Source organism: Melopsittacus undulatus, chromosome 2 (genome assembly GCF_012275295.1).
Source record: "Melopsittacus undulatus isolate bMelUnd1 chromosome 2, bMelUnd1.mat.Z, whole genome shotgun sequence".
NCBI classification, from domain to species: Eukaryota; Metazoa; Chordata; class Aves; order Psittaciformes; family Psittaculidae; genus Melopsittacus; species Melopsittacus undulatus.
In genome coordinates, this window is record NC_047528.1 from 27,994,157 (window position 1) to 28,021,550 (window position 27,394).

At 41.1% G+C, this 27,394-nt stretch overlaps 1 protein-coding gene across 1 annotated transcript; it reads right to left on the reverse strand.

Annotated features, from left to right (window-relative positions):
• ITM2B (integral membrane protein 2B) lies at window positions 1–27,394 on the reverse strand. The gene is made up of 6 exons (XM_005147664.3): window positions 27,110–27,394; window positions 10,096–10,224; window positions 7,599–7,805; window positions 5,473–5,583; window positions 1,767–1,917; window positions 1–730 (listed from the first exon to the last, which is right to left on the reverse strand). Exons 1-6 carry the CDS (start codon window positions 27,206–27,208, stop codon window positions 642–644), a joined length of 786 nt encoding a protein of 261 aa, XP_005147721.2. The 5' UTR covers window positions 27,209–27,394; the 3' UTR covers window positions 1–641.

Sequence of the window (27,394 nt, forward strand, 5' to 3'; positions counted from 1 at the left end):
TTTTAGACAAACAGGTTTATAAGGTTTATTTTCCATTGCACATACATGGATTATATACAAGTTAGTAACATAAGTTACTTCTTAATCTTCTAAAAGATTGTTACAGCAAACACTTGCCATTTTAAAACATCAAGTCAGAAATCAATCTAAAAAGGTAAATATGACAATATTTTAAAAACGAAACAAATTGCACTTTGTTAGGGAGAGTCCAATACAGGTCTGGCTATATGCTGTAACAAACTATATAGCAGGTAATATTACAGTTAGAAGTAGCTCTTGCAGTCCATTTGTACATTAATAATTCTTTTTGATTTTACTGAATTAAAAACTGGTGGATATTTCAAAGACTTCCTCTTCTTCCTAGTATTCAAGATTCATCACATGAAAGGTGCTAGCAACTAAGTCTTTATACAATTGCTATTCAAATATAAGAAGAACACCATACCTGGAAATAAGGAGAATATCCTAACTCATCCGCATAGGCCATGTCTCACGAGATGAGGAGTACGGGAGGTGTTCAGCAGTAAAGCCCTGTCCTCTACTTACATAACAGAAAATCTTAAAAAATAATCACTGCACACAACACGAGGGGTGGGGTCATACTGTAGTTTGCAAGTCTCCGGTAACAGGAATATTGCTCATCACTGCTCACAGATGAGTGTTTCCATAGCAAACCTGCTCTCAAAGTGTCGAATCTTTCGGCAGTTGACGGCTTCACGCTTCTGAATTCCTGTTTGTGTTAGTGAAGAACAATGAAGGGCAAAGAGAAGAGGGGATGATGGCGTGTCAGTGACACAATGGTTTTAGATTTGCTGTGATGTCATCAGAAATCAGAACTACTCTTCTTTGATCCCCTGCTCAAAGGGTATGCACACAGGCACACGTTCATATGGAGAAAATCAGTCATCAGGCAGCAATCCTGATGGTGCAGTGACCCAAATCCCAGTTCTGGTTTTAGTTAAAGCCAACTTGCCAACTCCCCCACAGGCCAATTTGAACCCAGATCAGTTCCCAGTCTCCCTCTCTATGTGTCTACAAAAATGCTTGTGGGGACGTGAGGGAACAGCGAAGGAGTAAGCCACTAACTAAACTAACTTAAAAATGGCTTTAATGACAAGAAGAATCTACAATTCATAGAATCACAGAATGGTTTGGGTTGGAAAGGACCTTAAAGACCATCTAGTTCCAGCCCCCTTTCCACTAGACCCAGTTGCCCAAAGCCCTGTCCAGCCTGGCCCTGAACACTGCCAGGGATCCACAGCTTCTCTGGGCAATATGTTCCACTGCCTTACCACCCTCATAGTGAAGAACTTTCTATCTATCTACCCTGTTTCGGTTTAGAGCCATTCTCCCTTGTCCTGTCACTACAGGCCCTTGTAAAAAGCTGCAATTCTGAACTTGGACTACAAGGCTATGGCTTCTCTTATATTAAAGTGAGTTTGTTTGGGGTTTTTTTTTTGTTTTGGGGTGGGTGGGTCAAGAAACAAGATTAAAGAAAGGCCTCCATGAAAGCCTGAACCTCAGAAAACACAACCATGCACACACACACATTTTAGCAGCTCCTAGCTTATGGGGTCTTAAGTACTTCTGCACAATAAAATTACTTATTTCCATAGCTCCACAGAAAATAGCAGACGTACTTAAGCCCATGGAGATGGCTACCGCCATAAGGAACACCTGCATTAATAAGAGTGATTTCTTTCAACACAATCAAGCCTATTTATTAAACTTTCTGCCAACTCCAAAGATGGAAGGAGGAACCTTACCTCTCATGGCTTCTTTGCGCTGTAGTTTATAGGTTTCCTTGCCGCGACAGAGGCGGTAAATAAAGAATCCCAGCTGATCCACATTTTCAATGCGATCAGTAACAATCATCTGTTCATGAATCAAATAGGACTGAGGCAAGTATGTTCCAGCCTGTTGAAAAAACGTAGCAGCTCTGTCAAAAGCTTGTCTGAGCTTCCTTGTCTGAGCACACAAGAAGCACTTTAGAAGTGTTCTTTAACTTGGCTGTGACATATCTTCATAGAATTCTTTCAAAACACATATTACCCATAGGAGTTTTACTCTAAATGTGTACATGACTGCACTGCACTAGAGATAATGATTATATTCAAAAAGGTCACAAAATGTCCACTGATGCACATGTCCACCACCCTCCTTCCACAGTAACTTCAGGGTTCAGTAGAGATGTTTCCTTCCAGGTGCACCCCCTGTCCCAGATCAGTCCTGCACTTACCATCCACAGTTTTCACTTCATTAACAACTTCCCAACGGAGCTTCCAAAGAGGAGTTGGCAGAAACACGCTCCACATGGAGCTGCTATGAAGCATGCCAGCTTCAGCCTACAGGGTTTGGGAAGCCTCATGTGACACTATGAACAGTGTGGATCACAACCCTCAAGCCAAACCCAAAACCCTCTAGCCCTGTAAGTTTTTATGGTGATTCCCACAACTGTTCCTGTGGAAAGGTATTAGAAAGTCATGGTGTAGTATATCAGGTGTTTTAAGGCAACATGCTGAAAAAGAAAAGAGCTGTGAAGGCTTCCCAAGCCTTTTGCAGCCCATTCTGTGTTATTCTGCCATGGCTGAAGTGATGGAGGAACCCAGTTCTGCACACAGCTGGCTGCACACATCTAAAGATGCACATACTTGACTGTCAGCTGATTTCCCAATACTGCCACTGGTAAATGGCCATCAACTTCTTTCAAATATTGCTTCATTTAAGAAATCCTGTTAGTGTGATTCTCGTTTATGGCAGCACAGAAGGTGTTGCTTGCTTGCTTAAAATAAAATTATCACTTACTATGGAAACAAAGTCAACTTCTGTGGTGAAAGATCACTGTATTGACAATAAACAAGTTGAAATTTGCATTGCAAAACAAGACTGCCTTTTCAGTCCAAGTGACATGCTGAAGAGTCACCAACTGAATGCTGTTCTCTTCAGTAACGAAAGGACTAAAATTCACTTTAAATTATGAGAATTTTCTTCAGCATATACTATGAGAAAAACAACAGCAATTTTTTTTTAAAGTAAGACCTTGGAAGACTTCACACTCCCAAATTATCCCACCGGATATTTGGTAATTAAATCACTGTATAAATTACCGTATCTTAACTGCTGGTCTCCCAAATTTGAGCAGGGCAGGCCACTGGCAGAGTGGGCACTGCTGGTGCTGAAGCCTTGGGGCAGTTTGGGAGGACACTCCTGGGCTTGTACCCTCTAAACTGCAGGACCTCCTGGACCACTCCATGGACATGGCCTTCTCAGCCCTCTCGCGAGGTGCAGGAAGAGGCAGAGCTCAATGTGGGAATCTCCTCTGCCCAGCTGCTGCACAAGCAATTGCTGAGCACTGGGATCCAGCACAGCCACAGATACCATCATCTTTGACACATTCAGTGTATCACATATGGTTAAAATTGGCCAGTTGGCTCAGCAATGGGAAGGTGGTGGATGAACAAATATTAGACCTGGGTTTCAGCTTTGTTTCCCAAGGGAAGGAGGCCTTTCACTGTCTGCACATTCAAGCAAACTCCGTATCAGTATACAGAAATGTGGTTCTTTAAAAGAAAGCCGTAATTTTAGCCTAAGAAACAAAACAGCCCATAACACTTCCACTTTCATAAAATGCCCTCTGCATGTATTCAGAGCTCATTTTAATCAAATGAGCCCTTTAATATCATCCATATTTTCCTTGTGCAACCAGTGTGGCTGCAGGACAACAAGCAGAAATTCACTCACTTTGTGCATTTGCAGAACCGTTTCCCAAATTTCAGTTACAAAACATTTAACCTGATTTTCTGAGACATCCAATGCCCACAGCTTTTTGTTAATACAATGAGAATTAAACAGATGTCTCATAAAATTAGGGCACTCGCTGATTGGGACAATGATCAAAACAGTTCGCTTTTGCACAGATTTCCAATTAAATGCATGATGCCTGGTTATCCTCTTACTTGTAAACCAAGTATATTTGATTCAGTACTAATGACAAAATAGGAAATTAACAGATTTTAACAGTGGAATTTGTGTGAATTAAAAATGGAAACAGAAGAGCATGCACAAAATAAAAAGATACGGGGTCAGTGAGTTTTACAGACACCACTAATCCTTGTGTACGGGAAATGAAAGTGTGGTTAAATAGCCAGCCTCAAAATAGGCAGCAAAAACGCAGCAGAGGACTTACTTCTGAAGTCATTTCTCACATGAAATTCATTTATATACACAAACCACTAAGAAATGGCTGAAATGGTTCCTGGAGGCCTAATTCCAAAGCCTTTTTTGGAAGATGCAAACCCAAAGACAATAATAAAAATTCTGAAGGTACAAAGGCCCAGTAAAATGACATTTATAACACTTTCCCCAAATCTTAGACACAATTTATCAGCTCTCTTCCCCACCAAGAGTGTTTTGCTGTTCTATAAAGAAACCAAGATAAATGCTATACAAATCTGCATTAAAACATACATATGTAAGAGTTAAAAAGAATGATAAAGATGATTCAGATTAAATTAGTAACAGATCCCATTAGATTTTCTGCTTTGGCCTCCTCTATTTCACAGGCCATTATGTTTCACCCAGTTTCTCCTCCTAACAGAACAGTATGTCCCCGTGGTGGCGACAAGCCAGCCAGCCCCACGAGCCCAGCAGTAGTGTTCAATCATCAAACCCTGCTGGGAAGGCATTACGAGCTCCCACTGCATGATACTGAAAACTCATGTTGGGCTGTTCAGCGATTGTGGTATCTCTGTCCTTTCCATGGTCCTTGTTTTTAAGGCCAAAAAATCTTGTTCTGAAGGTCTGGTGCTTGCAGAATCTTAAGTGGGTTTTGCTAACCATACAGTCCAAATTGTCATTGCTACAACAAAACCTCCCTGGAAACAGGAAAGTGGAATCTCAAGGGTGGTGGAAGCCTCATGAACTCGGATACAGCGCTAGCCCATCACACCTTGTGTGATGTGTGTCACATCTCATTTCCCAGAGTGTGCATAGCAGATCCAATACACCTCACACTCTCAAGATGTCAGATCAGGTCAAATTAGGAGCCAACCCTAGGGATGCATGCCTCAAACAATGCCCGTGTTAAAACGATTTCCCAGTATATCCACTTCAAGCATCTCAGCTAACCAGTCTTAGTCCAGTACATACATGCTTCATGGAAGCTTTAGCCACAACAGATTACAAAGTAAAAAACACACAAGACTATCAAAGAGTCAAGGTACACCACGTTCACGTGATTTTGTCAGCTGAATTTTTAGCATGGAAAAATAAAATCACATTTGTTCGAATTAACAATTCCTTCACAATGGTAATTAATTAACTAAGAGCACTGTAGACTGTCTCTCTTTGCACAGATCTCTAGTGATCTGTTAACTAACACATGCGCATTGTGTGAATGCCAAGAGTTAGCTGAGGGGACAATGTCTCCTCTTCCCCTGTCTTAAGAACAAATCACTTACTATTTAACCATACCTTGATGTTGATCAGCAGCTCCAGGAAATTTTTTGGTGGCATAACAACGGAAGTGTTGAGAGGAATCACATAGCACTTATCCAGGCTAAGGTCAAGGTAGGCAGTGAGTCTCTGCAGAGGAAATATTTATCTTAATCAAAATTACAAGAGCCTCAGAAAATTCACATACAGACTTTGCTAAAGCACTATTGCCTTGTGTTGTTCTTCAAATTATTGTTTTGTTCACTATAAAACCTGACCAAACAACCCCAATTCAAGGGTAGGTAAATGCAGACATAAAAGTCAGCCTGATGAGAGTTTAAATCTATGACAGGGATTTGTGCAAGGCATCAGGCGGTAAGTAGCTCAAATGCACCACAGTAATGAAATTACAGAGGTGTAGCTGAGCTGTTATGGAATCAAGTACAGTATTCATTTATTTCTAGTGCCTGCATTTTGGAGCAACAAGGCAAAAACTTTGCTCCATTCTCCATGCTTTTATATTTTTGTTATACTGGAAAGGGGAAATATTGCTGTTAAGAACAGAATATAGAAGGGAAAATAAAATACTGTCACAGAGAACACAGCAAAAATCCTTTTATTTTCAAAAATAATACTGGCTTGAAGCATTAATGATTATTCCCAACTGAATAATTACCTTTATAGTACCTGAACAGCAGTATTTGTTATTATTTTATAAAGACAGAGACAGAGATGTAAAAGCTCAGGGAATTATCCTGATGAATCCTATGGCTCTGTTCACCGAGCTGTGTTTTACTGCATCTGTTCCTGCTAAACACAACATTATCTCAAGCTGCTGAAAGCTCTGAGGCTGCAGACGTATATAAAATGCTGAGCACCAAGATCCCAACAGTCAAAATAGTACCAGGACAGCAATCATCAGTGCAGTTAATCTCATTACATGGGAGTAAGTGCTGTGCCTATGGCAAATGATCCTTGCACTGACCTTTAGAGCAGAGCCTTTAACCCATTAAATCAATAAGTAAATTTCCAATACTGTCCCTATTCACTTCTTAGATACTTCCCAGCCCCCCTCGTTTTTCCTGGTTTTTCCTCTTTATAGTCTTTGCTCTAACTCTTAACAGAAGCTCCCTAAATATATTCAGGAATATTAAATGACATAGCTTGAGCAAGCAATGTTTTCTTCCAGACCTGGTTATGAATATTTGATAGATAGAACCCATTCTGCCTAGAAAACTGTAACTCTGAGGTTTGCATTAAAAAATAGGACACTTCCCTATTCTTTCTCAGCCTTGCTTTAAAAAGCTGCTCAGTGAAGTCTTCAAATGTTCACAGAAATTCAGCTTCCTGAAAACCAGCTATAGAACATTTCATCACTATCAGACAGCTTCCATCAGGCTGCTACAGAGAAGAAGGGTTTTTAAATGTTTTACAGCTCTCACCAATACCGAGAGCTGTAGGCCTGTTAACTGCCTTAGCAAAAAAATCTATTACCATGATCCTTATCAATGCTGTTTCTCCAAAAAAGGAAGAAACAGCTAAAAGTGCTTTGGGACCCTAGTTCCGTTCCGTGCCTTTAGGAATCACAGTAGCCTGTGGTGCACAAGGCTTCCTAAGGCACGTGGGAAAAGAGCTCTTCCAAGGTCAGACAACTCATTGCTGCCTTCCCTTTCTGCTGCTGCTTTGGGCTTTTTGAGCCGTGCTCAAAGAGCACCTCTGGGAGTGCCTGAGCCTACTCATGTCAGAGGCAATCAGTCCCTGCAAGCTGAGGTCAAAGCTATCACAGCCCTTTCCAAACTCCCCTGGCACCACAGCAGCTGGTCAAATTCTGGCTTGGTGGACTTAGCACAGCACAAACTGTTTTTTCTTTACTTCCTCATACTAACAAAAGGAAACAGCTCTAAGATTTTTTCCCTTTCTAAAAACAGATTCGTATTTGCAAAAGGTGTTTTACAGACTCCCTCATGATGACTGTATAAAGCTGTACTTTGTATGTCCAGTTAATAATTGCTTGCAGCCTGCTGCTGATCAAAACATTTCTGCTGCCTCCTCCACCCTCTGCTTTCCCTCACCACAATAATTGGGGAGGACATTTATCAGGATGACTGAGAGGGAGCATTTTTCCAGTTTTAAATGCTTTCAAGCTCTTCAGAAGTATTTCTTACCCGGTGGAAGTCATGGACGATATCAGCAGGATCACTATCAGCAAACTCGGGGACTGGCACACTGATAAACTCAACATCTTCCTCCTCCAGGATCTGAATATTTTGCTCAATCGTGTGGTAGCGAGCACTCTGAGCCTCTGCCCCAGACTCGGGTAAGCTTAGGCCGTCTTCAATGTACTTTATTCCACAGAAATACACACCACCCTGCTAAAAATAAACAACCCAGCAACAAAAACATCATCAGCCTACAAGTTTAAAACTAATATTCTCAAAGCACAGTGGAGAAGAAAAACCTGTCAGCCTAGATGAAATGTTTTCCCTTTAATTTGACCTACACACCAGAGCAGGAGCCAGTTGCTATCTACAACAGGACCATGGGTAAAACCTTGATTGTACCAAACCCAGAGGGAGCCCTTCCCTGGAACTCAAGGAAAACAGGATTCCAAAAGCAGGTTCTTAAAATCTAGTCTTCTGTTTTGCATCCATTAGCTGTGGCACATTGTATCTTATTTTTAGAAAGACAATGAAGTTCCTACATCTATATACATGCACATTATCGTTAAATTATTATTTAACTGTGGTCAATAATTACAACTTAAAATACTGAAACTGATCATCCAGATCCCCTTTAAAAAGCAAGTCTAACTCTGAATTTGGTCATGCTCGCAGCAGTAGGTTGGAACAGGTGACTGCAAGAGTTTCCTTCCAACCTTGATTATTCTGTGAAGGCTTCAAAAGATTTGAAAGTCAGTTTCTAAAACATTTCTAAACAGTTTTAAAAGACAAACAAATAATAGAAAATAAAACAACCAATTTTGTCACAGTACACATGGGAGGTTACTTAACGAAGGTTACTTAAATGTAGTAGCGTGTCGAAGGAGATGATCCTGCCCCTCTCCTCTGCTCTTGTGAGACCTCACCTGGAGTATTGTGTGCAGTTCTGGTGTCCTCAACATAAAAAGGACATGGAACTGTTGGAACAAGCCCAGAGGAGGGCCACAAGGATGATCAGGGGACTGGAGCACTTCCCATATGAAGACAGGCTGAGAAAGTTGGGGCTGTTCAGCCTGGAGAGGAGAAGGCTGCTTGGAGACCTCATAGCAGCCTTCCAGTATCTGAAGGGGGCCTACAGGGATGCTGGGGAGGGACTGTAGTGATAGGACAAGGGGTAATGGGTTCAAACTTAAACAGGGGAAGTTTAGATCGGATATAAGGAGGAAGTTCTTTACTGTAAGGGTATTGAGGCACTGGAATGGGTTGCCCAGGGAAGTTGTGAATGCTCCATCCCTGGCAGTGTTCAAGGCCAGGTTGGATGAAGCCTTGGGTGACATGGTTTAGTGTGAGGTGTCCCTGCCCATGGCAGGGGGGTTGGAACTAGATGATCTTAAGGTCTTTTCCAATCCTATTCTATGATTCTATATGTATAAATTAAAGTCCTGAGTCAGAGGAAGTCATATCCCAAATTTATATGCCAGATAGTTTTAGAAACATACAACTTATGTATATGCACGTGTCATCAATTTCAAGTTCTAAATTGGAAACATATCCTCAGTGCAATTCAGCTCAATTCCTGAATGTTTCCTTCAACCCAGATCTGACGTAAACAAATTTGAATGAAAAGGCACCTTCCATTTCAGCTACCTGGGATGTGAAAGGTGAAGCACCACAGGTGGAACAGATGGGACATGAGTTAGTGTTACAATGGGCCTTCAGCTACTCTCGTTAATCCACCAAGATATGCTATGCTGTTTAAGCATCACTTGCAACACTACTGCTCCCTTGTGAATCAGGTTAATCTGACAGGGAAAGAGACTATAAATTGCAAGTTCAGCTAGAATTTCTCACTTCCCTGGCACCACTGTCTTCAAAGGGCTCCCACTGCAGCAGTGCCACTTGTTAAAGACTGAAAATACATTTTGTCAGAGGTCTGATCTTGTCAGTGTGGATTAGACATGACAGAGCATGTTTAACCACGCTGACTGAGCTTCTCCCTAGTCTCCCGCAGGGCCTGTATTTTGTATCCCTCTGGAGGCTACGAAGCAGGAGAATCACTGCACTTCTTTGACAAGCAGTCCCTTTCCTGTGCATGAGAAGTGCTGCATGTGTCTACGAAACTTGGGGTCAGACAAGGAGGTTTTCAAGGGGTTAATCTACCTCCAGTATTCATCACTGCGGAACACAGAGAGAGCAGGTGAAAATCTGGGACGCCACTGCGGTTCCTAAGCCCAAGTCCTACTTAGATATAATCCTTCCTCTGCAAAGTAAGATTTCCAAAAGTGCTGCTCCCTTTTATATGCCAACTTTGCTTCTGCCCTCCTCTACTAATAGCTAACTTCAGAGCAGGCCACGTATTTTGCCTTTAGAAATGCTTAGGTTTTGGAAACAAAAAAAGCAGAAAGGCTGTTTGGTTTAGTCTTTTGTTCCTCCTCCCTCTTCTAAATGTAAGGCATAACAGAGAAAAACACAACCCCCCAAAAACGAAATGTATTTGACTTACCTGGAATGCAAAGTATTTGTACAGATAGGCACCACCCAGGATCACCCCAGCCAGCATAAAGGCCAATCCAAAGCACATGCACCAGCACCAGGCCCTCCTCTGCCCGACAGGCACAGCATCCTCAGGGTCCTGCAGTACATTAGAGAGAGACCTTCAGCACACTGTTCCCAAGACATGTATAACACCAGATACTTCAGGCCCAACAAGTACAAATCTTGCATCCATCAGAAAAGGCTATATGCACATTATCACTATTGCTTGGAAAACCATTTTATTTGGTAAAGTTTAAAACCCCAAACCCCTATTAGGAAAACCTGTACTAATAGTGATTTTTAATGCAATTGTCACTGACTAAATCAGCAGACTTCAGTCTTAAGGAAGAGAAAAATATAACAAAATCTCCTGAGATACCTAACAGCACACAGTGAGCCACTTTACAGAAAAATAACTGTTCTCAGTCAATCTCTTGCAACATCAGCACAGCCAGGAAGCCAATTCAGAAAGGTCAGGTTCTTTTTTATCTTGGTATATGCAATTTAAGTGAACCTGAAGAACCAACAGAAGATCAAAGGTAATAAAGAGAGCAAAACATATCCTTTCCTATGCTGTTCCTATCCTTTCCTGTTCTATCAGGACAAAAGAGAATAATACGAGTGGGTATGAAAAAAAATGCTTTGTAAGTTGCTGTTAAGGAACCTTTCTGCTCTGAGACTTTGCTGGCCATGCCTCTTTCTGCTGTTCATGTTATGCTCAAGGAATGACAAGATGTTTCCCCTTTGGGGCACTACTTTGCATAAGCATGCAGTCCCCATAAGCATCCTAAGCAATACACTGCTGCTTGCAAAATCTTTCCTCTATCAGCCACATTACAATGCTCTTTCCTCCCCCAAGTGTTTGCATAACTTGCATCCATAAAAAAATTAACCAACAAACCATCTTTTCGAGTCACCCTCTTCCAAGCCATGACAATTCTGAGGAAATACCAGAAATCAAGGAAATACAAAGTAATTCATTACCCCTTTGCAACCAAAAAAAAAAAACCCCAGTAGGTACACTGATGACCACGGCAAAATCATTACAGCCAAATAAACAAAAAACCCGAAACCATAAAATGGGGGAAAAGCATGAGAAGAGTACTTGAGGAGGCACTGATAGCTCTGGTTGCCAGATGATGTTCTGTCAGATGATGTTCCTCTCATGATGGGGGTTTGCAGCATTTGCTAATGAGGATGATTTCCCACTTGATCAAACTTGTGGGTGTAGTCCCCACACTGCTTTGGCCCAGTTGGAAGGAATTCCCCTCATCTGGCCAAAGCCATCTAAGCAAGTCTAACACTAGGAGACCCTCCCTATAAATGGCAGGGAGAAAGAGGCACTCCCTGATACAGACTCATCCCAACAATCCCCAAGAGAGAGAAGCAGTCTTTTGGAGAGACTGATTTCACTGGTTACAGGGGGAAATTCCTTGTTTAACTAGGTACCTACTTCATATACAGCTAAAAGTCGGTGATGTGAAACCCACCCTTACAGTACACTGCAATTACCTTTCATACAGAAGTGGCAGTGCAGCTTCTTTGCCAGGCAACTGCTGCCAAAATCTGATTTGGAAATATTTAGAGTCAAAGTGAAGATACTTCACAGATTTTGTTTTATGTTACCTTGTGAACTACTGCAGTAAATTAGATTATGAAATCTCCATTCTTGGAGGTTTTCAAGACTGAACTAGACAAATCCATGGCTGATCTTGCTTTGGCAACCACCCTGTTTCTAAAGGGAGGTTAGACCAGATGAGTTCCAGAAGCCCCTTCCAACCAACATTTCTGGGATACATTACAACACAAAGTGAGCATGGCTAGAAAACAGTTGCCATGGCCTGAAAAAGCAGACTGAAAAGACAAGTAGCAGCTTTTAAAAGCTTTTACATTACTAATTATTTAAGGAATTCAGTGTAAAGAATCGCAGGATTACTGGCTGCATAGTTTTTAACCTGGCTGTTTGCAAAGACTCAGAATAGGATATAATACCCATGGTAATCTAATTAACTTTCAGGTCAGGTTAAGATTCACTGTGGATTCTTTTATAAATCATCTCAATTATAAATCTAAACCAGGTAAAACAAGGATTTTTATTTTTATGTTGCCCTGTATCATTAGGTAACTATTTCCCCAGACATTTCAGAGCATAAAGGACACCAGACTGAAACTTTTTTAAACAATGTCATTTAAACTGTTGTAAGTTAACGTCAGAAAAAAAGGATAGCAAGCTGGCATTAAGACAGAATGCCAAAATATTCCCTAGTGAAGAATACAGAGTATCTTTATTCTTTCCCAGTGCAGCTTTTACACCCCCCGCTTTTTAAACTCCAAGCAGAATCATCCATTAGTGCAATAATTGCCTCTTCCAGTTTTAGATCAATTTCTAAGTTCAGAAAGACTAACAAAATAGGCATCTGGGAAACAGTGCAGAAGGCACACACAGTGTGAACACCTACCTGGTAATGGGGATTAATGTCAAATTAAATTTGCATAGGCCACAAAAATAATCAGTAAAAGGAAAGTAACTTTTACCATGCTGGAGGAACCTGAAGAAGTTTATGAGTATTACACCCTAAAGAATTTTGGTTTGATATATGAGGCGACAGATGTAAGCAACAGGATTAATACAACTTTCTTATCCTCTAACAGCAGCTAAATTTAATCATTATTATTTCTGAAGGCATCCCTAGTGGTAACATGTTAAGCTATTTTGCATTTGTAGTTACCTATTGCATTGATTTGTCCATAGTCTGCTGAAAACAGCACACCAAATTTAGAGCAAAAGTTCAAGCCCAGTTTAGCCTCTTGCTTAGGTGGATGCCTCAAGGCCTTGCATCTCACTGTAGAGGAACCACATGCATTAAGTAACACTGAAAACCTTTATGCTGTTGAAGAACATAGAACTGATTTCGTCTTCTGAATTTGAAAACTAAGTACGTTATCCAACAGTTTAAAACCACCTTAAATTATTATAAATACCCTACTGAAGCTAAATTATACTCATATTAGTAGCTGTCCCATGGCTAAGCTGGCTAAACTGCTGTATTGCTGCCATGACGGCTTAGTTTGGGCTGAACTGACCCAAAAGACTAATTCACCCCTTGCTATATAAAGGACCATCCGCACTGCAGGAGAAGAAAGTGTGATGGATGCTCACCCTCCTTCCAGGTGACTCATGTTCTGAAAGAAAATACATTAAGTGAAAGCGGATCCCAACCAAGAGGGACAGTGCTGAATTAGCATCTCTCCCCACATAGCTCCCACTGCACTTTGTTCCCAGATAGCAGCGATGGCTTCTGAAGCCAGAGCACAACATGATATTGCAGCCTCGGTAACTAATTTTTCTCTAGGTCAGCCTTACGCTGCCAGAGGTATCTGACAAAAGAAAGCATCATGTACTTGAGGTCAAGACTGACCTCTAAAAATATCATTCTCTACTTCTGTGAGCAGTAATAGCTCATTATTGCTGTTCCAGTCCTTTTCTTTCACCTCTTCTGCTTCATCCCTACCCTGTGTACTTCCAACTCCCTGGTGAATCGTCAACCTTAAGATGATGACACATACTAATCTTTGATGCAAAATGCCTTAGGAGGAACTGGATGCAAGCCCAATACTGGCTTGTTTCCCTTGATGAGCTGATTGTTCTAATTGGAAAACATTTGATTAGCCTACTTCCCATGGACAAGACATGAAACAGAAGCATTTTTCTGCCACTTGTACACTAAATCCTACAGTGTCAAAATTAAATGGTTTAGAATTTCCCAACCTGAATAGTTTCAAGCTCTGCAGGAACTACTTTAGACAGAAAAGGTACTAAATTCTCTGCTATTTGAGACTGACAAGATTCAAATCTGACTTCTCACCAAGAAGGTACAAGGTGACTCCAGTTTTCCATGATGATGCCTTCATCAGTGACCACAGTTGCTAATGTAAAGCTACACTCTGTCTTATTACCAGAACTGTGAAACACTTTGGGCAAATGCTACCACAAATTAATTACCAAAGCACCTCTCAACTACAGAGAAATCATTACAGAGACATATTTATGAGTGGATTAAAAGAAAGAAAAAAATGTTAATGCCCCCTAAACCTACAAACATTCACAGTTATTAACAGCTACTGGCCATGTATTCTGTTGCTCTTTTCACGGTTCAATTTCAATGCTACTTTTTTTTTTTTTTAAGTAAATGCTGAATTTCAAAAAGGACCAAATTAATGTTTGGGGTAACAGCACAAAATTCTTCCAAGAAGCTCCAAAACTGAGCCACAGAAGTGTATAATTAGACTTGGTAATTACTTAGATTTTCCCTTTGTGGCTTTTTGTACATAGCAGACTATAATTGCTTTAACATTATAAAGAAAAGCAGTCTAAAAACTTACAAGGCATATGTCTAGTTCACATGAAAATGGGTGAGATTATCAGACCTCGTTCCTCTGCAGGAATTAAGGCCACATCAATTAATATGATTTAAAAAAACCACCAACATATGAACCGATGAAGTAAGAATCCACCTAAACCAGATAAGATGGTTACGCTGTGGGGAGTCCACAGTATTGCATGACCATTGTGCACCTATGCAAAAAATAATGGCCCAATTTTAAAGTAGATACAATAGCAATAAAAATAATTGAGGGGGATATGTCTTTCAGTACCAACACACAGTCTTTGATCCACAGAAAAATGAGATGTACAATATTACAAGTATTATTAAAAATGTCTGCAGCATAATACAGTTATTCTCAGCTGCATAATTCTGGACATTTAATGTGTGTGTACATATATATATACACACACATACAAAATCTTACAATTAATGTGCATAGAACTGCCTCTAAGCTGTTCACAACAGTTTTCTTCTGAGGTCCTTTGCATGACAGTTAGCTCACATGGATGGACAGAGTGCAGTGGGGCAGACTGAGCCTCCTGAAGGCAAATATTGACCAAGTGCAGCTTTAATTAGTGGAACAGAGAGAAGGGAAGTTACTGATGTCTCCCTAAATGTGTTTTTTAATGAGGGACGCTAAAAAGTCTTGAAATAAAATACTGACCACTGCTGTATAAACTGAATTCTCTTGGTCAGGCTTGCCTGCTTTGACTTGTAAATCTGACATCTGTAGAAAAACCTCGCAAAAGACAGTCAACTTAAAATTAACTTAATTTTGACAGAGCTCTGCATTCCTCCCATGGTATTGCTGCCTGAAGACTGCTCCAAGCGTGGTATTCTATTTATTACTTGTTGCAGATGGGAAATTAAGGCAGGCTTTTGCAAGACTCTTCACTTGGCAGATGCTGCAAATCTGGAAGGCCATAATACTGATCTGCCTCTCAAGCAGCAATTTTATGCTTCTTAATAAAATGAAATTTAAATTTTATGTACAGTGATCTTTTAACTTGCTAGTTGGGAAAACAAATACATGCTTCAGAGATCTCTCTCTTATCACATGGAATGACATATTCTTTCCACTCAGATGACGAAGCCTGAAAACAAGCTATGGTTATGTGTAGTTGATATCTGAACACTGCAACCCTTCCGTGGCAGCACTGCTGGTTCTTCTTCCTTCAGGATGGACACAGACTTGTCCATCTGGCCAAAGGCGCTCTGCCTAAAGAACTGCATGAAAACCAGACCTTAGTTCTGGTGTTGCCTGCAGTAGTCATGTAGCCTACATAACCAAGGAGATTAATTAAAATTATCTACTAGGCAGTTGGCACTATTAACCTCCTCCTGTATTTCTAGTATGTGTATATGTTCTATAAAGTAATAGTATAAATACAGTATCTGTTCTACAGCACTACAAAATACAGCAGCAAGAAGAAAATACACTCCAAGAGCTTTCTTCCAAAGTTCAAAATGCAAGGTCATTTTGATATTAGTTGAACGCTCCCTTTAGCCAAATAATGGGGGTGCTTTATTAAAAAATGAGGCATCTGTCAAATGACCCATTTCACGGTTCAATGTCATAACCATCATGGAATAGAAATATTTATATAAGCAGCCAGATCAGGATCATCTTAAAAAGGGAATCTGGTGGTGGATCAGAAGGTAGCTGCATTTATTGGGTAAGACGGAGGTGAACAGAGAAGAAAAATCAGAAGACAGGCAGGGAAAGGGGAGCAGGAAATAAAACTAGAGAGAAACATGGTGGGACATGAAGAGTTCAATTTCTTGGCAGGAAGTTGAGGAAAATTAGAAGCATACAGTGAATGCAAAGCATGTGAATCAGCAATTCACCCACAGCTATGTGAGAGAGGGACAATAAAGGAAGAATGTTTTGGAAGAGTAATCCTGCAACTCTTAACTGATATGAGTAATCCTGACCTATCTAATCAGTGCCTTCCACTTCTGAGAGAAGTCATTATGAAACTTGATAGCAGCCAATAATTAAAGAGGATGGATAAAGAAGGAAGAAGTTTGTAACTATTTAGTCTGCCACTTCAGTTAAATTTGGGAGCAGTATTGTTAAAAATGGTTATTTTTATTCTTAGTTGTGGTCTTACGTGGACTAGAAAGCAGGGGAAAAAAATAAAACCCAAAACTGAATACACTTATTTAAATGGCCTGAAAGTTTCGTCTTTGTAGACCAGTAAGGACTTTTTTCAGGTAATTCACACAGACAGGTTTTTGCTATATCTTCATCCCAGGCAGTCTACAACAACTGTACAACTAACCACACATGGTTACTGTTGTCTTCAAACTTTGTTCCAGACAATGTTCCTCTTTTCTCTGTCCAGTTCCAAGACCCACCAGTTCCCTTCTCTCACCACCGAACCCACTGGTTTCAAGTCTTCCTATAACTTCCTTCTTACCCTGTGCCTATGCCCCCTGTACCTTTCTCCAGTCTCTGCCACTCACAGAGCACCAGGCACACCTTATTTCCATTTCCTCCCTTCATTACTGCTACAAGATAAACCATCATCACATCAGTGTGGTTCAGTCCTGGGACAAGAAGCTGGACTATGGCCATAGAAGTGCTCTATACCTTGACCCTGCCCCACCAGTCAGCACTCCTGTGCCTCTTGTTCTATGTTTTCACTGTGAATATTCAGGGACAAGGATGACTCTCCTCTTTTTCTGTACTGCAATTAGCATAACAAGATCTTAATATCACTTTCAATTCCTTCTGTAAATGAAGAAATAGCTTTTTACAGTGTGGCCAAGCACTGGCATAGGTTGTTCCAGAGGTTATGGAGTCTCTGGAGATACTCCAAATCCGACTGGACGTATCACTGGCAAACAGCTCTATGTGGCCCTGCCCAAGCAAGGTAGGTGGCCCAGATGATCTCCAAAGGTCCCTTACAATCATAGCCATGCTGTGACATACATCTACAGCTTTTAATTAACATTAATGGAATACAGGAAGATGATTAATTAATAACCATAACCACTTGCTTCATTAAAAATAAATAATAAAAAATATCCAGGATGCTGGGTCTGTGCTAGACAGATAATAAAGCTCCACACATCCTCTGTTTCCTTTGGTTTGGAGCTTTATGATTCTTCTGCCTTCTCCCTCCCACCTTGTCCCCAACATGAAACTTCAACAAAACCTGCAACATTTGTAAAATGTGTTGCCTTTAAACGTCTGGAGGTTGAATTCAGAAGTTCTTGTGCTACTGACAGTCACAGAGATCTGCAACTACCTCTGTACTGTACTGGATACAAAAAAAGTTTTCATAAGCTTGGCTGGTGAAGAGGTGGTGGAAGTCAGATTTTGTAGAGTATATAAATGTTGATGAATATACCTATATTTTCACATATTAGAATGACAGAAATTTGTTCTGCATTTCATACCTATTATTCTCAAGTGTTTTAAGAAAAGTGTTCTGGTACAACAGTTTGCAAGTCACAGACTAAAACATTCAGATGAAAGGGTTAGGTTATCTGGTAAGAGGTGCCTGAAGGGTGTTTATTTTTTCACATGAAACCCCAACCTAAGAGGTTACATGGGATATCTTTCAGAATACATTTGGCTTTCAGGAAACAAAATCATGGTTACAGCCTGTCAAACATGGCACTTCATTAAAATGTCCATTATTTGAAAAATGCTTCATTTTTACACATTGCCAAAACAAACCCTTTTCTCCACCTGCACTCTTTGACTTACAATTCTACCATACTTTAAAAACCTACACTAAATAAATCTGTAACTTTAAATGCCATCTTTCTCAGCTTTATCCTGAATTAGATCAATCTTTGAAAATAGGGACTTAGAAGGTTCCTATTCCACTTAAAATGGATCAATACTAAATTATCTTTTTGACCTTGATTGTTCCAGTTCCTGTCTCTTCCTTTTCCTGCTTGCTTCTTGTGTCTGCAATGTCTCCGTTTTCTTCCTAAGACTGCCTGAATCTCAGGCATCAGTATGATGGAATGCTATGTAGATTTAACCTAGATTTCTCTCAAGGCTATTTTCCCAAGCGGTGTTGGCTCTTTCACCCAAGAGATCTCATTAGCATGCACATATGCTCCACTGAGCCTCAGAATTTAATAACTCTATTCCCAGTTCAGCCACAGATGGTATGTCATCTCCAGCAAGTTTCAAACATCGTGTCTCAGTTTCTCTCAAAAGTAGAATCTAGCATCACAGAAGCCACTTGGGAGGTCTAGTCCAGCCTTCTGCTCAAAAGGAGGGTGGACTCTGAAGTCTGTCCAGGTTGCTCAGGGCTCTTGTCAAGTTTTGAAAACTTCCCAAGTACTGACACTTCAAAGCTCCCCTGGGTAACCTGCTCAGCATTCAGTTCTCATCAGATTGAAAAATATGTTGCTTATTACCAGTTAGAAGCTCTGATTTCCCAATTTATGGCCACTGCCTTTTCAGCCATCTCTCCCCGGGTGCTGGGAGGCTGCCGTGAAGTCCACCCGTGGCTGTCTCATCTCCAGGCTGAACAAGCCCCACTCCCTTGGCTACTCCTGACAGGGCATATGTTCCAGCCCTGACCACTGTGGTGGCTCCTGCTGGACTCACACCAGTTTGTCAGTATCTTATTTTTTTGGATTGTAAAGCTTGCAGTGATCAGTGATAGCAGTGACTCATGTCCAGCTGACCACCCACCAGGAACCCTGTGTCTTTCAGCCAGGTTCTGATGGAATGGGTGAGGCTGCTCCCGGGTACAGGACTTTGCATTTGTTATTTCTGAAATTCATGAGGTTTTGTTCCATCCATTACTGTAGCCTGCTGGGGTTCCTTCTAAGTTACAGCCCTGTTCTCAAACAAACATACCTTGTTAATATATATATATTAGTGAATTAAGATATGTAGTAGCTGTACAGCAAGAATTCTCTCACTGGAAACCATACTACATGCAAATAATTACTTGTAGCACTTACGAATATCAGCACAGAAGAGCTGACCTTGCAAAGCTTACATTTAATTACACCCTCTTTCTAGAGCAAAGTGTTGTAACTATCTGAAGGACTTCACTGCAGTTAAGACTATTCCAAGCCTGACACAGAGGACACACTTCAGTACCAGCACCTGGCTGCATCACTCCCTGCAGAAACACAGATCCTGGCCAGCATTCAAACACCTCACCAAGAGAGCTTCCCAAACCTGCAAACCTTAGGCGAGACAATTCACCACAGTATGCAGCAGCCTCGGAAAGTCATGTTCAGCCTCCTGCCCTGCAAAGGGTACTGCATTTTCAAACGTGTAAATATAAGGGGTTTCTACTCAGACTTTTAAAATGAAGAGATCTTTATGATTTAGCACCCATGTAGAGTCCACCCCAGAGATCACTGCCCCCTCCCAGTTATGATCTTCCCAGTGTACTTTTTCCACAGTCATCCCACTCTCTTATTCTACTCTCAGAACAGCAGAAAGCCACCATCAAAAGCATGCTGAGCCCTGGGAGGAAGACAACCACAAATTACTGAAGGATTTGCATCCAGGGAACTCTGCTCTTAAAATACCTGTGGGTTTTATTTTTGTGTGTGGGCAAATATATATAAATAAAATAATATATATTATAAACTGAATAATATATAAACTTTTAAAAATATTTATAAACACACACAGACTGACACTACAGGGAAAGGGCAAACAAGAAACCAACTTATTTTTCCACAACCTCTATTATAACTGTTGTACAAATATTTGCTGGGTGTTTTTTCAGGGTGGATTTTGTAGGGCTGTTGCACAAAGAACCTCTGCTTGGAGATGAAGCTAGGAGCTTGTGTCTCTCTCTGTGTCCACTGTGGTCCAAACCCTGGGCCACGTGGTGTCTGCTGCAAAACCATTTCTGACTTCATTGCAGAGCTCAATCTTATTAATTATCTCATTCCTTTGGTTTACCACATCTGTAAAATTAGGACAGATATCTGAGTTTTATAAATTAGCATGCTTTTCATCCATAGACTCACAGTAATTTCCACTGAGGATAAAAACCAGTACATAAATAGGAAGAAAATGAATGTTGTATTATTCATATGGATCAGGAGACTAAAACCAGATAATGCCAACCTTTGTCAATCATAGCATTAAAGAGGGGAGGGAAGAGAAAAAAAGGAGTATATGCAATAGCTATCAGAACACACCATTACTTATCCCAGATGTAGTTCTTATGTTTTAAATACATCATAATGTTTTTGGAAGCCCAGAATAAAGAACATTTAAAATGATTCAGACTTAAAATGCAATACTTACTTTCAAAGATACTTCCTTAGTGTCACAGAGAGAACTATATTCTTTGTATGTATGTTATTTGGGCCTGTACCTAGTGGCGACTGCATAGAAAATATGTATAATGCTGACAAATACTCCAAAGTCACAACTGAAGAAGAGTTAACTGAAAACATTACTGGAAATAAGTGTGTTTACTACTCTTACATCCTCCTCAATCAACCATTAGCATAAAAATGCATAAAACTGCAGAGAAAGAAATGCTAATTTAATTGCTAAGAAAACAGGAAAAACTGCATGCAAATAACAAGGAAAACTGATTTAAGTCTATTAAAACAAAACTGCTAGGATTGTTTGCAACTGCAAACAGTTCAATAAAATGCTTAGCAGAAAAAATACACATACACATTGTGTTTTGAAATTAAACTTTTCTGAAATAGACATTCATACATTGGATTAAATAGTCATTATAACGGAAGGAGTCTAAACCATTTCCTTTGAAAATATCGTTTCTGAGAACATTTTCTTTCAAATGTTTGTTTTTACAGGAAAGCTCAGCATTTCATCTTGATCTGCATCTTCAGAAATGAACTAATTTAACTTCAGCTTTTCCCACTGAACAGAGCTTTTGGTTCCAACAGCTTCTGTTTAAGCACTGTTCTACATACCACTTGGCAATATTAATACCCAAGCTAGTTTCTTGAAGCTCATCAGAAAGAAGAGAGTATTACAGCACAGAAAGACAGGAGTGGATGTAAGAGAACTATTTATGGCATTAACTATAGCAATACATTACAGGATAGTTTTTCTAGATACTGCACTATATAAAGCTTCATCTAATTACAGATTTTTCCACAGGACAATGTTAAGCAAAAAAAGGTCTCCAAATACATTTTTAGGGCAGCTAAGAATAAATTTCTTAATCTGAAAAGATAAACTATTTAGAACTGCATAAAGTATTTGCACTGTCTGTGTTCATCCCTGCACTGAATTCATATAAGCTCTAACATACAGCCATCAGCTCTTGCTCAGCCAGCCAAAACAGTAAATGATAGAAACAACTGAAGAAGCAGTTATCACAGGGGTCTGGTAGAATACATCCTGTTTGAAATATTAAATATAATTCTTCTGGGAAATAGTTGTACTTGCCAACCAAAGCTTTGTGTTCGTTATTCAGGTCAGGAAGTGATGAGAAACAGAAAAGGAAGCAAAATAAGGACCACTGACAGAATTCCTCTGTCCCATGGGGGGGATGGGGATGACCCAAGTTCTTCCAAATCAATTTTTGAACTTTTGAACTTCTAACTCCAAATTCCAAAACTCACTTCAATATAGCGATATTTCCAGAGGAGCACCATAAACTTTTGAAGACCTTGGAGTTTTATTATTGTTCTCTCAGTTGCTGGCAACCTCTCCAGAATAGCTTCAGGAGCCAAATGTCAAGACCACAGCAATACTATTTTCAGGAAGCTGCACTACTTAACCAGTAGCACAGATTTCCCATTAAAAGGATGACATCAGCCACAAAGCTTCTTTCCTTACGAACAACTCCTGACACAAATTTTATTTTCTAACTCAATTTTTTCCCTGAATATATGCTTGCAGGAATCCATACACACAGGTAAGAACCAGAATCCTGTGTGCCATTTGAGCCTGAAACTGGAGATTTTTCATCTGAGGTTTGGTAGCTTTTCATTAAAATCTTAACACAGTCAGGGAGGAGAAAGGGGAGAGAATTCAGTTTGCTATGGTTTTTTACTTCTGCTCCTCTTTTAAATAATTGTGCCTTAAGCCAGAGCACTCTGACAGACAGCAGAAGCTGGTTGGTTTAATGACCTGGTTGCATCATGGAAAGCAGAGGAAACTAAAGACTGCTCTTTCCCAATGGTGACTGATGAAAGGCCTATAGAAAATGTCGCTGGAAGAAGGCTATACAGGGAATAAAGGAAGTTCCTCCAAGAAACCAAAACCAAACCAATAAACCCCAAAATTCCATCTACAGTCATGCCACAGGAAGCAGGAAAACCTGCTTTCTTCACAGCAAAACAATAAGCAAATGTCTATTTATTAGTGTACATACTAACATATAGCATATGTTATATAGTATTTAGACATATTTACACACACGGAGTATAGCAACTGTAAAGCCAACACCTTTATTTCAGAACTATCTAACATCAATTACACAAAATCTAAAGGCTTTTCAACATGGAAAAATCGTAATCATTGTTCAACAGTATTTCCCATGTGGACCCTCTTACTCTGTGTTAAAAGTACCTATTTTAGTACACATTAGAAAAGATTAAGCTAAACTAAAAAACAAAGAAAAAGAAAATATTAATTTTACACTGCAGAGTATGTTCTCATAAAGAATAAATACAGAAAGCTCCTGCTTCTAAAATTCTTAACATTTACACTTTCACATCGAACTCTCTGCAGATACAGCTATCCAAAGGTCAGCTGTGATACATATGTGTGAACCCTCAGCTTCCGCACATAAAGCTGTACTTGGCAAAAATATGCTGAGTACCCAGAAAAATAAAGAAAGAAATAAAAGGCTGTCACGTCCCCCAGCAGAGGAAAGCAACTGCCTGAGAGGTACTGAAGGCTCAAAGAATTTTGGGGAGGTCTTAAACTATTGAATGGACTGCAAAATGTCTGAAGACTTCAGCTATGCTCAGAACCAGCTTTAGCTCTCCAAAGATCTGTTGTAGGGAGAAATGTTAAAATACCACACATTGTTTGTTGGGAAACTGGGTTATAAAATACCCCATTATATGGACAATGAGCAAAGTGGAAAACTAAATGTGGCCTGAGAACCTTTACTAAGGGTATTCTGCACTTTGGCCAAGAATTATCACATAGAAGTATCATCCCAACAGCAGCAGCAGAGTTCTAATGTTGCCCACAGTAAGGATGGAGCTACTTTCACAACATACAGTAGTACTGACAGGTGATTTATGCAGACACAGGATTAGCAGTCTTGATTTTTAAGCTCCTTTTAAAGTAGCACACTCCAATGCATAAGATCATTGCCTTCTGCAAAAGCTTTTTTTAAGCTGCTGTTCCCATGATACATCCCCTACTCATCTCGCATCTTCCTCTCCTCCATTCCCCAATTAGTTTCCTGTTACTGTCTGCATCAGACAGTATGGGCAATTTTGGTGAGATCAGATTATCTCTATACCACATTATCAGCATATTTTGGCTGCAAACACACTTTAATAAGCCCTAGGAAGATTATCTACTTGAGAGTAATCCTCTGATGGCAGACAAAGTGGCAGTCTTCATGACACCGTGCTGGGAAAAGCAGCAGAATAAGACTGTCAAAGAACTAGCCCAAAGCTCATCCCACTCTCTTTATTTTCTGGACATTTCAGAGTATTTGGCTTTATTCATTAAATATAAACTGGTTTGCCAGTATCTCTCGCTCAAGTCTTTAGAATTTCTTGATAATAAAATTCTGAATGTGCAATTCTGCTCCTCTTTCGTTCTTCACATTTTCTGCTTACTTCAGTCCAGAACACCTCCCAGGACTTTCTTCATAAAAGCAAGCTTTGTCAAAGGTTGAAGTATTTTTCATTTTTACATGTTTCCCTTGAGCTCCAGATCTATTTATTGACCTAGAGAAATAATGTCTGTAAAGATACTGGTGAGGGGAAAAACAAATGTCCTATATATCCTCTTCAGAAGATGTGGCCTTTTTTCAGTCTACCAGAATTCACTGTGCTATACACATTCTCATATTGCCTTCAAACCTCACTTGAAGCTAAGGGTTTTCCAGCAATGAAGTGATATGAATAATGCATTTTTCAGATGTGGTTTATTTTCTCCTTCCTTCCAAAGAACTGCATAGGCGTAGAAGGTCCTTGTGGAGGGGAAGGAAAAGATTCATTTCGAATGCATTCATATTAGAGTAAGTTCATATCTTGCACTTACCTCAAAGGTATCAAGTTTTTAAATGGCCCTCAGTTATTTTTTGTCTGAGATCTGGGAATAAACTCCTAGAATCAAAGATCCAAATATCTCTATAGCTACATGACACGATTAAATTCAACATTGTTTAATCCTACATGGATTGCATAGTCTTATCTACTAAAACTACAGATGATGCTACTGTGCTCAGATCTGCTTGTGTTTATGCTCTAAAGCATGCAAGCTCAAAAAAAGCTTATTCAAGAGAATTTTGCACACTGGTAGGTGTAGGTCTGCTGTTCTGCTGAGGAAAGATGGAAAGGTGTCAAGAAGAATGTCAAAGGCTCAATGTCCCTTAAAAGAGTGTTCATTTGCTTTTGGAACTTTCATCTGTACAGAGCATCTGTTCCTACAATGATATTTTAGGACTGTTTTAAGCCTTATTCAGGCGTGTTCATCCCCTGATAACAGCGCAAGAGCTCTTAAGCAGCTACTATGGGTGCAGACCACCTTTTGACCAAGTTAATAAATGTTTGCAAGTCTCATTTCCAGGCAAGGAAAGCAGTACTAAGATCTGGGCAAAGTGAAGGCAGATCCTGTATCTTGTCCTCAGCTCTGCGTTCAGGAAATAATAGTCAAATAACACGCTTCCGTCAGACTCTGGACAGGGTCACGAGGATCTGCTCCCCAGTGTACAATTTGCCAGATATATTTTATTTGTTTAGCAGTAGGAAAAACAAGCCAAAACTGGTAGGCTATCTGGAAATAAACATCATCAGAGCAGATCTGGATTCCAAGGCAGCACGTAAAACCTGCTTTCTGGGACTTTAGCTTATGTGCTTGGTGTTAAACTGATCACCAAACCTGGCATCAGAAAGTAACTCCACAGCTCAAACTGGGGTGGGGGAACCCACTACCTTCTACAGAATGGCACTCCCCCTAGGAACGAGCACACAGATCACCTTACTGACTTCCCGCAATTCAAAGCAGTTTCAGTAATAATACTGTCTCATTTGTTGTGGCACAGTGTTCTAAGGACTTAAATATTTTGGTCAGAGTTTTATAGGTGCAGTATATCCAGTAGAAGTGTAAAATTTAACCACTTGCTATACCAGGAAAATGTCACTAGGAAGTATCTTGTGGTCCTCTTGGGCTTTTAAATGATGATGTAGGCGAAGAGCGTGGCCCCATCAAAATCACAGCAAAATCCTCATGGGGAACACAACTTTATGCGAAAAACTCCACAGATATTGTATTCCCAGGCAGAAGATCATCACAAAGACATAGGAAATTAATAAACACATTCTGCAGATCCAATCTGGCAATTCAGAGGCCTGATGCACAAAAGACTGTGAAAGCAAATGAAAACAGCAAGGCACGCTGTTTCTGCGCAGCTGGCTGTTTTTCAAGTTTTCATTCTCTTTTCAAAGAGCTTTGAGAAAATTACGCTACTCCTAATTAAAAAGTGGTTTTGATCACGGGAGCACAGAAACTGCAACTCAAAACCATTCTATTCTGAGCAGTTCTGCACTTCAAAAACTTTGAAAGCCGTCGCTGTTTTGTTCTTTGTTGCCGTTTGGAGCCGAGGAGGGCAGGCGACAGCGGCTGGAGTTTGAGTGTTGTTTTGGGGGAGAAGCAGCTCTTTGTTCCTTTAGTAAAGCCAGCCCAAGTTCCAAGGCGAAGTTTGCTGTGACACACAACCAACCGGGCTCCGCAAACACGCTGCGGCACAAGCACGGCCAAACCTCCACCTTGGTCCTCGCCAAGCGCTCCCTGCCCTGAAGCTCGCTAGCCACCGCTTGCCGGACTTATCCGTGCGGTCGCAGGGGTTTCAACGCGGTGTGAAGACCAAAGGCGATCCGCCTTCTCCACGCAAACAACTTCCTTGACCGACCCAAACACCCCGAAGGGCCAACCCGATCTCCCCACCGCAGGCGGCGGCGGGGGCAGGCTGCGGGACCGGACGGGCAGCAGGCTTGGCAGTGCCAGCCACGGCAGCCCCTAGCCGGGCCGGCCCCTCTGGTCACCAACACTCGCGGGTGCGCAGAGTGGACGCCGCAGAGGAGACGAAAGCGGCATTAAAAGTCGAGCTGGACGCGGCCCAAGCACTATCGGGGTAAAAAAAAAGAGAATAAACCCCAAGCCTCCACAAAAAATCCCCAAAGTAGGAAGAATCGGAGCTTTAAAGCTCGTTCTCCTGTCAGCCATTTTAGAAGCGTTAGGCGAGAGAGGCGGCGGGGCTCACCGCTGCGCAGCCTTCCCTTGCCTGCCCGCCCGCGGGTTATCGCCGCAGGGGGAAGGAGCACATGAAGAATTAAACCGTGCTCGGCGCCTTTCCCTGCCCCCGGTAGCACCTCTCCGCCGAACACCGCGGAGCAGAGCGCCTGCCGCCTCCGCGCAGCCCGCCCGGCCGCAGCGGCGCGGTCCTCCGCTGCCCTCCTCACCTTGGCGTCCGGCGGCAGAATCAGCACCTGGCTGTTGTCTTCCTCCTTCTTCACCGCCTCTTTCTGCGCCAACGCGGAGTTGAACGAGACCTTCACCATGGCCGCTCCGCAGTGCCCCGCACACAGGAGAAGGACGACGACAAGGAGCCCGGACCCGCGAAGCTTCCAAAGCTGCCTCCTGCCTTGTCAGCCCCCCGCTGCCGCCTCGCCGCGGCTACCGCCCCCGTCCCCTTGTCAGGCAGCGGAGGAGGAGGAGGAGGAGAGCCGAGGAGGAGGTGGTGCCTG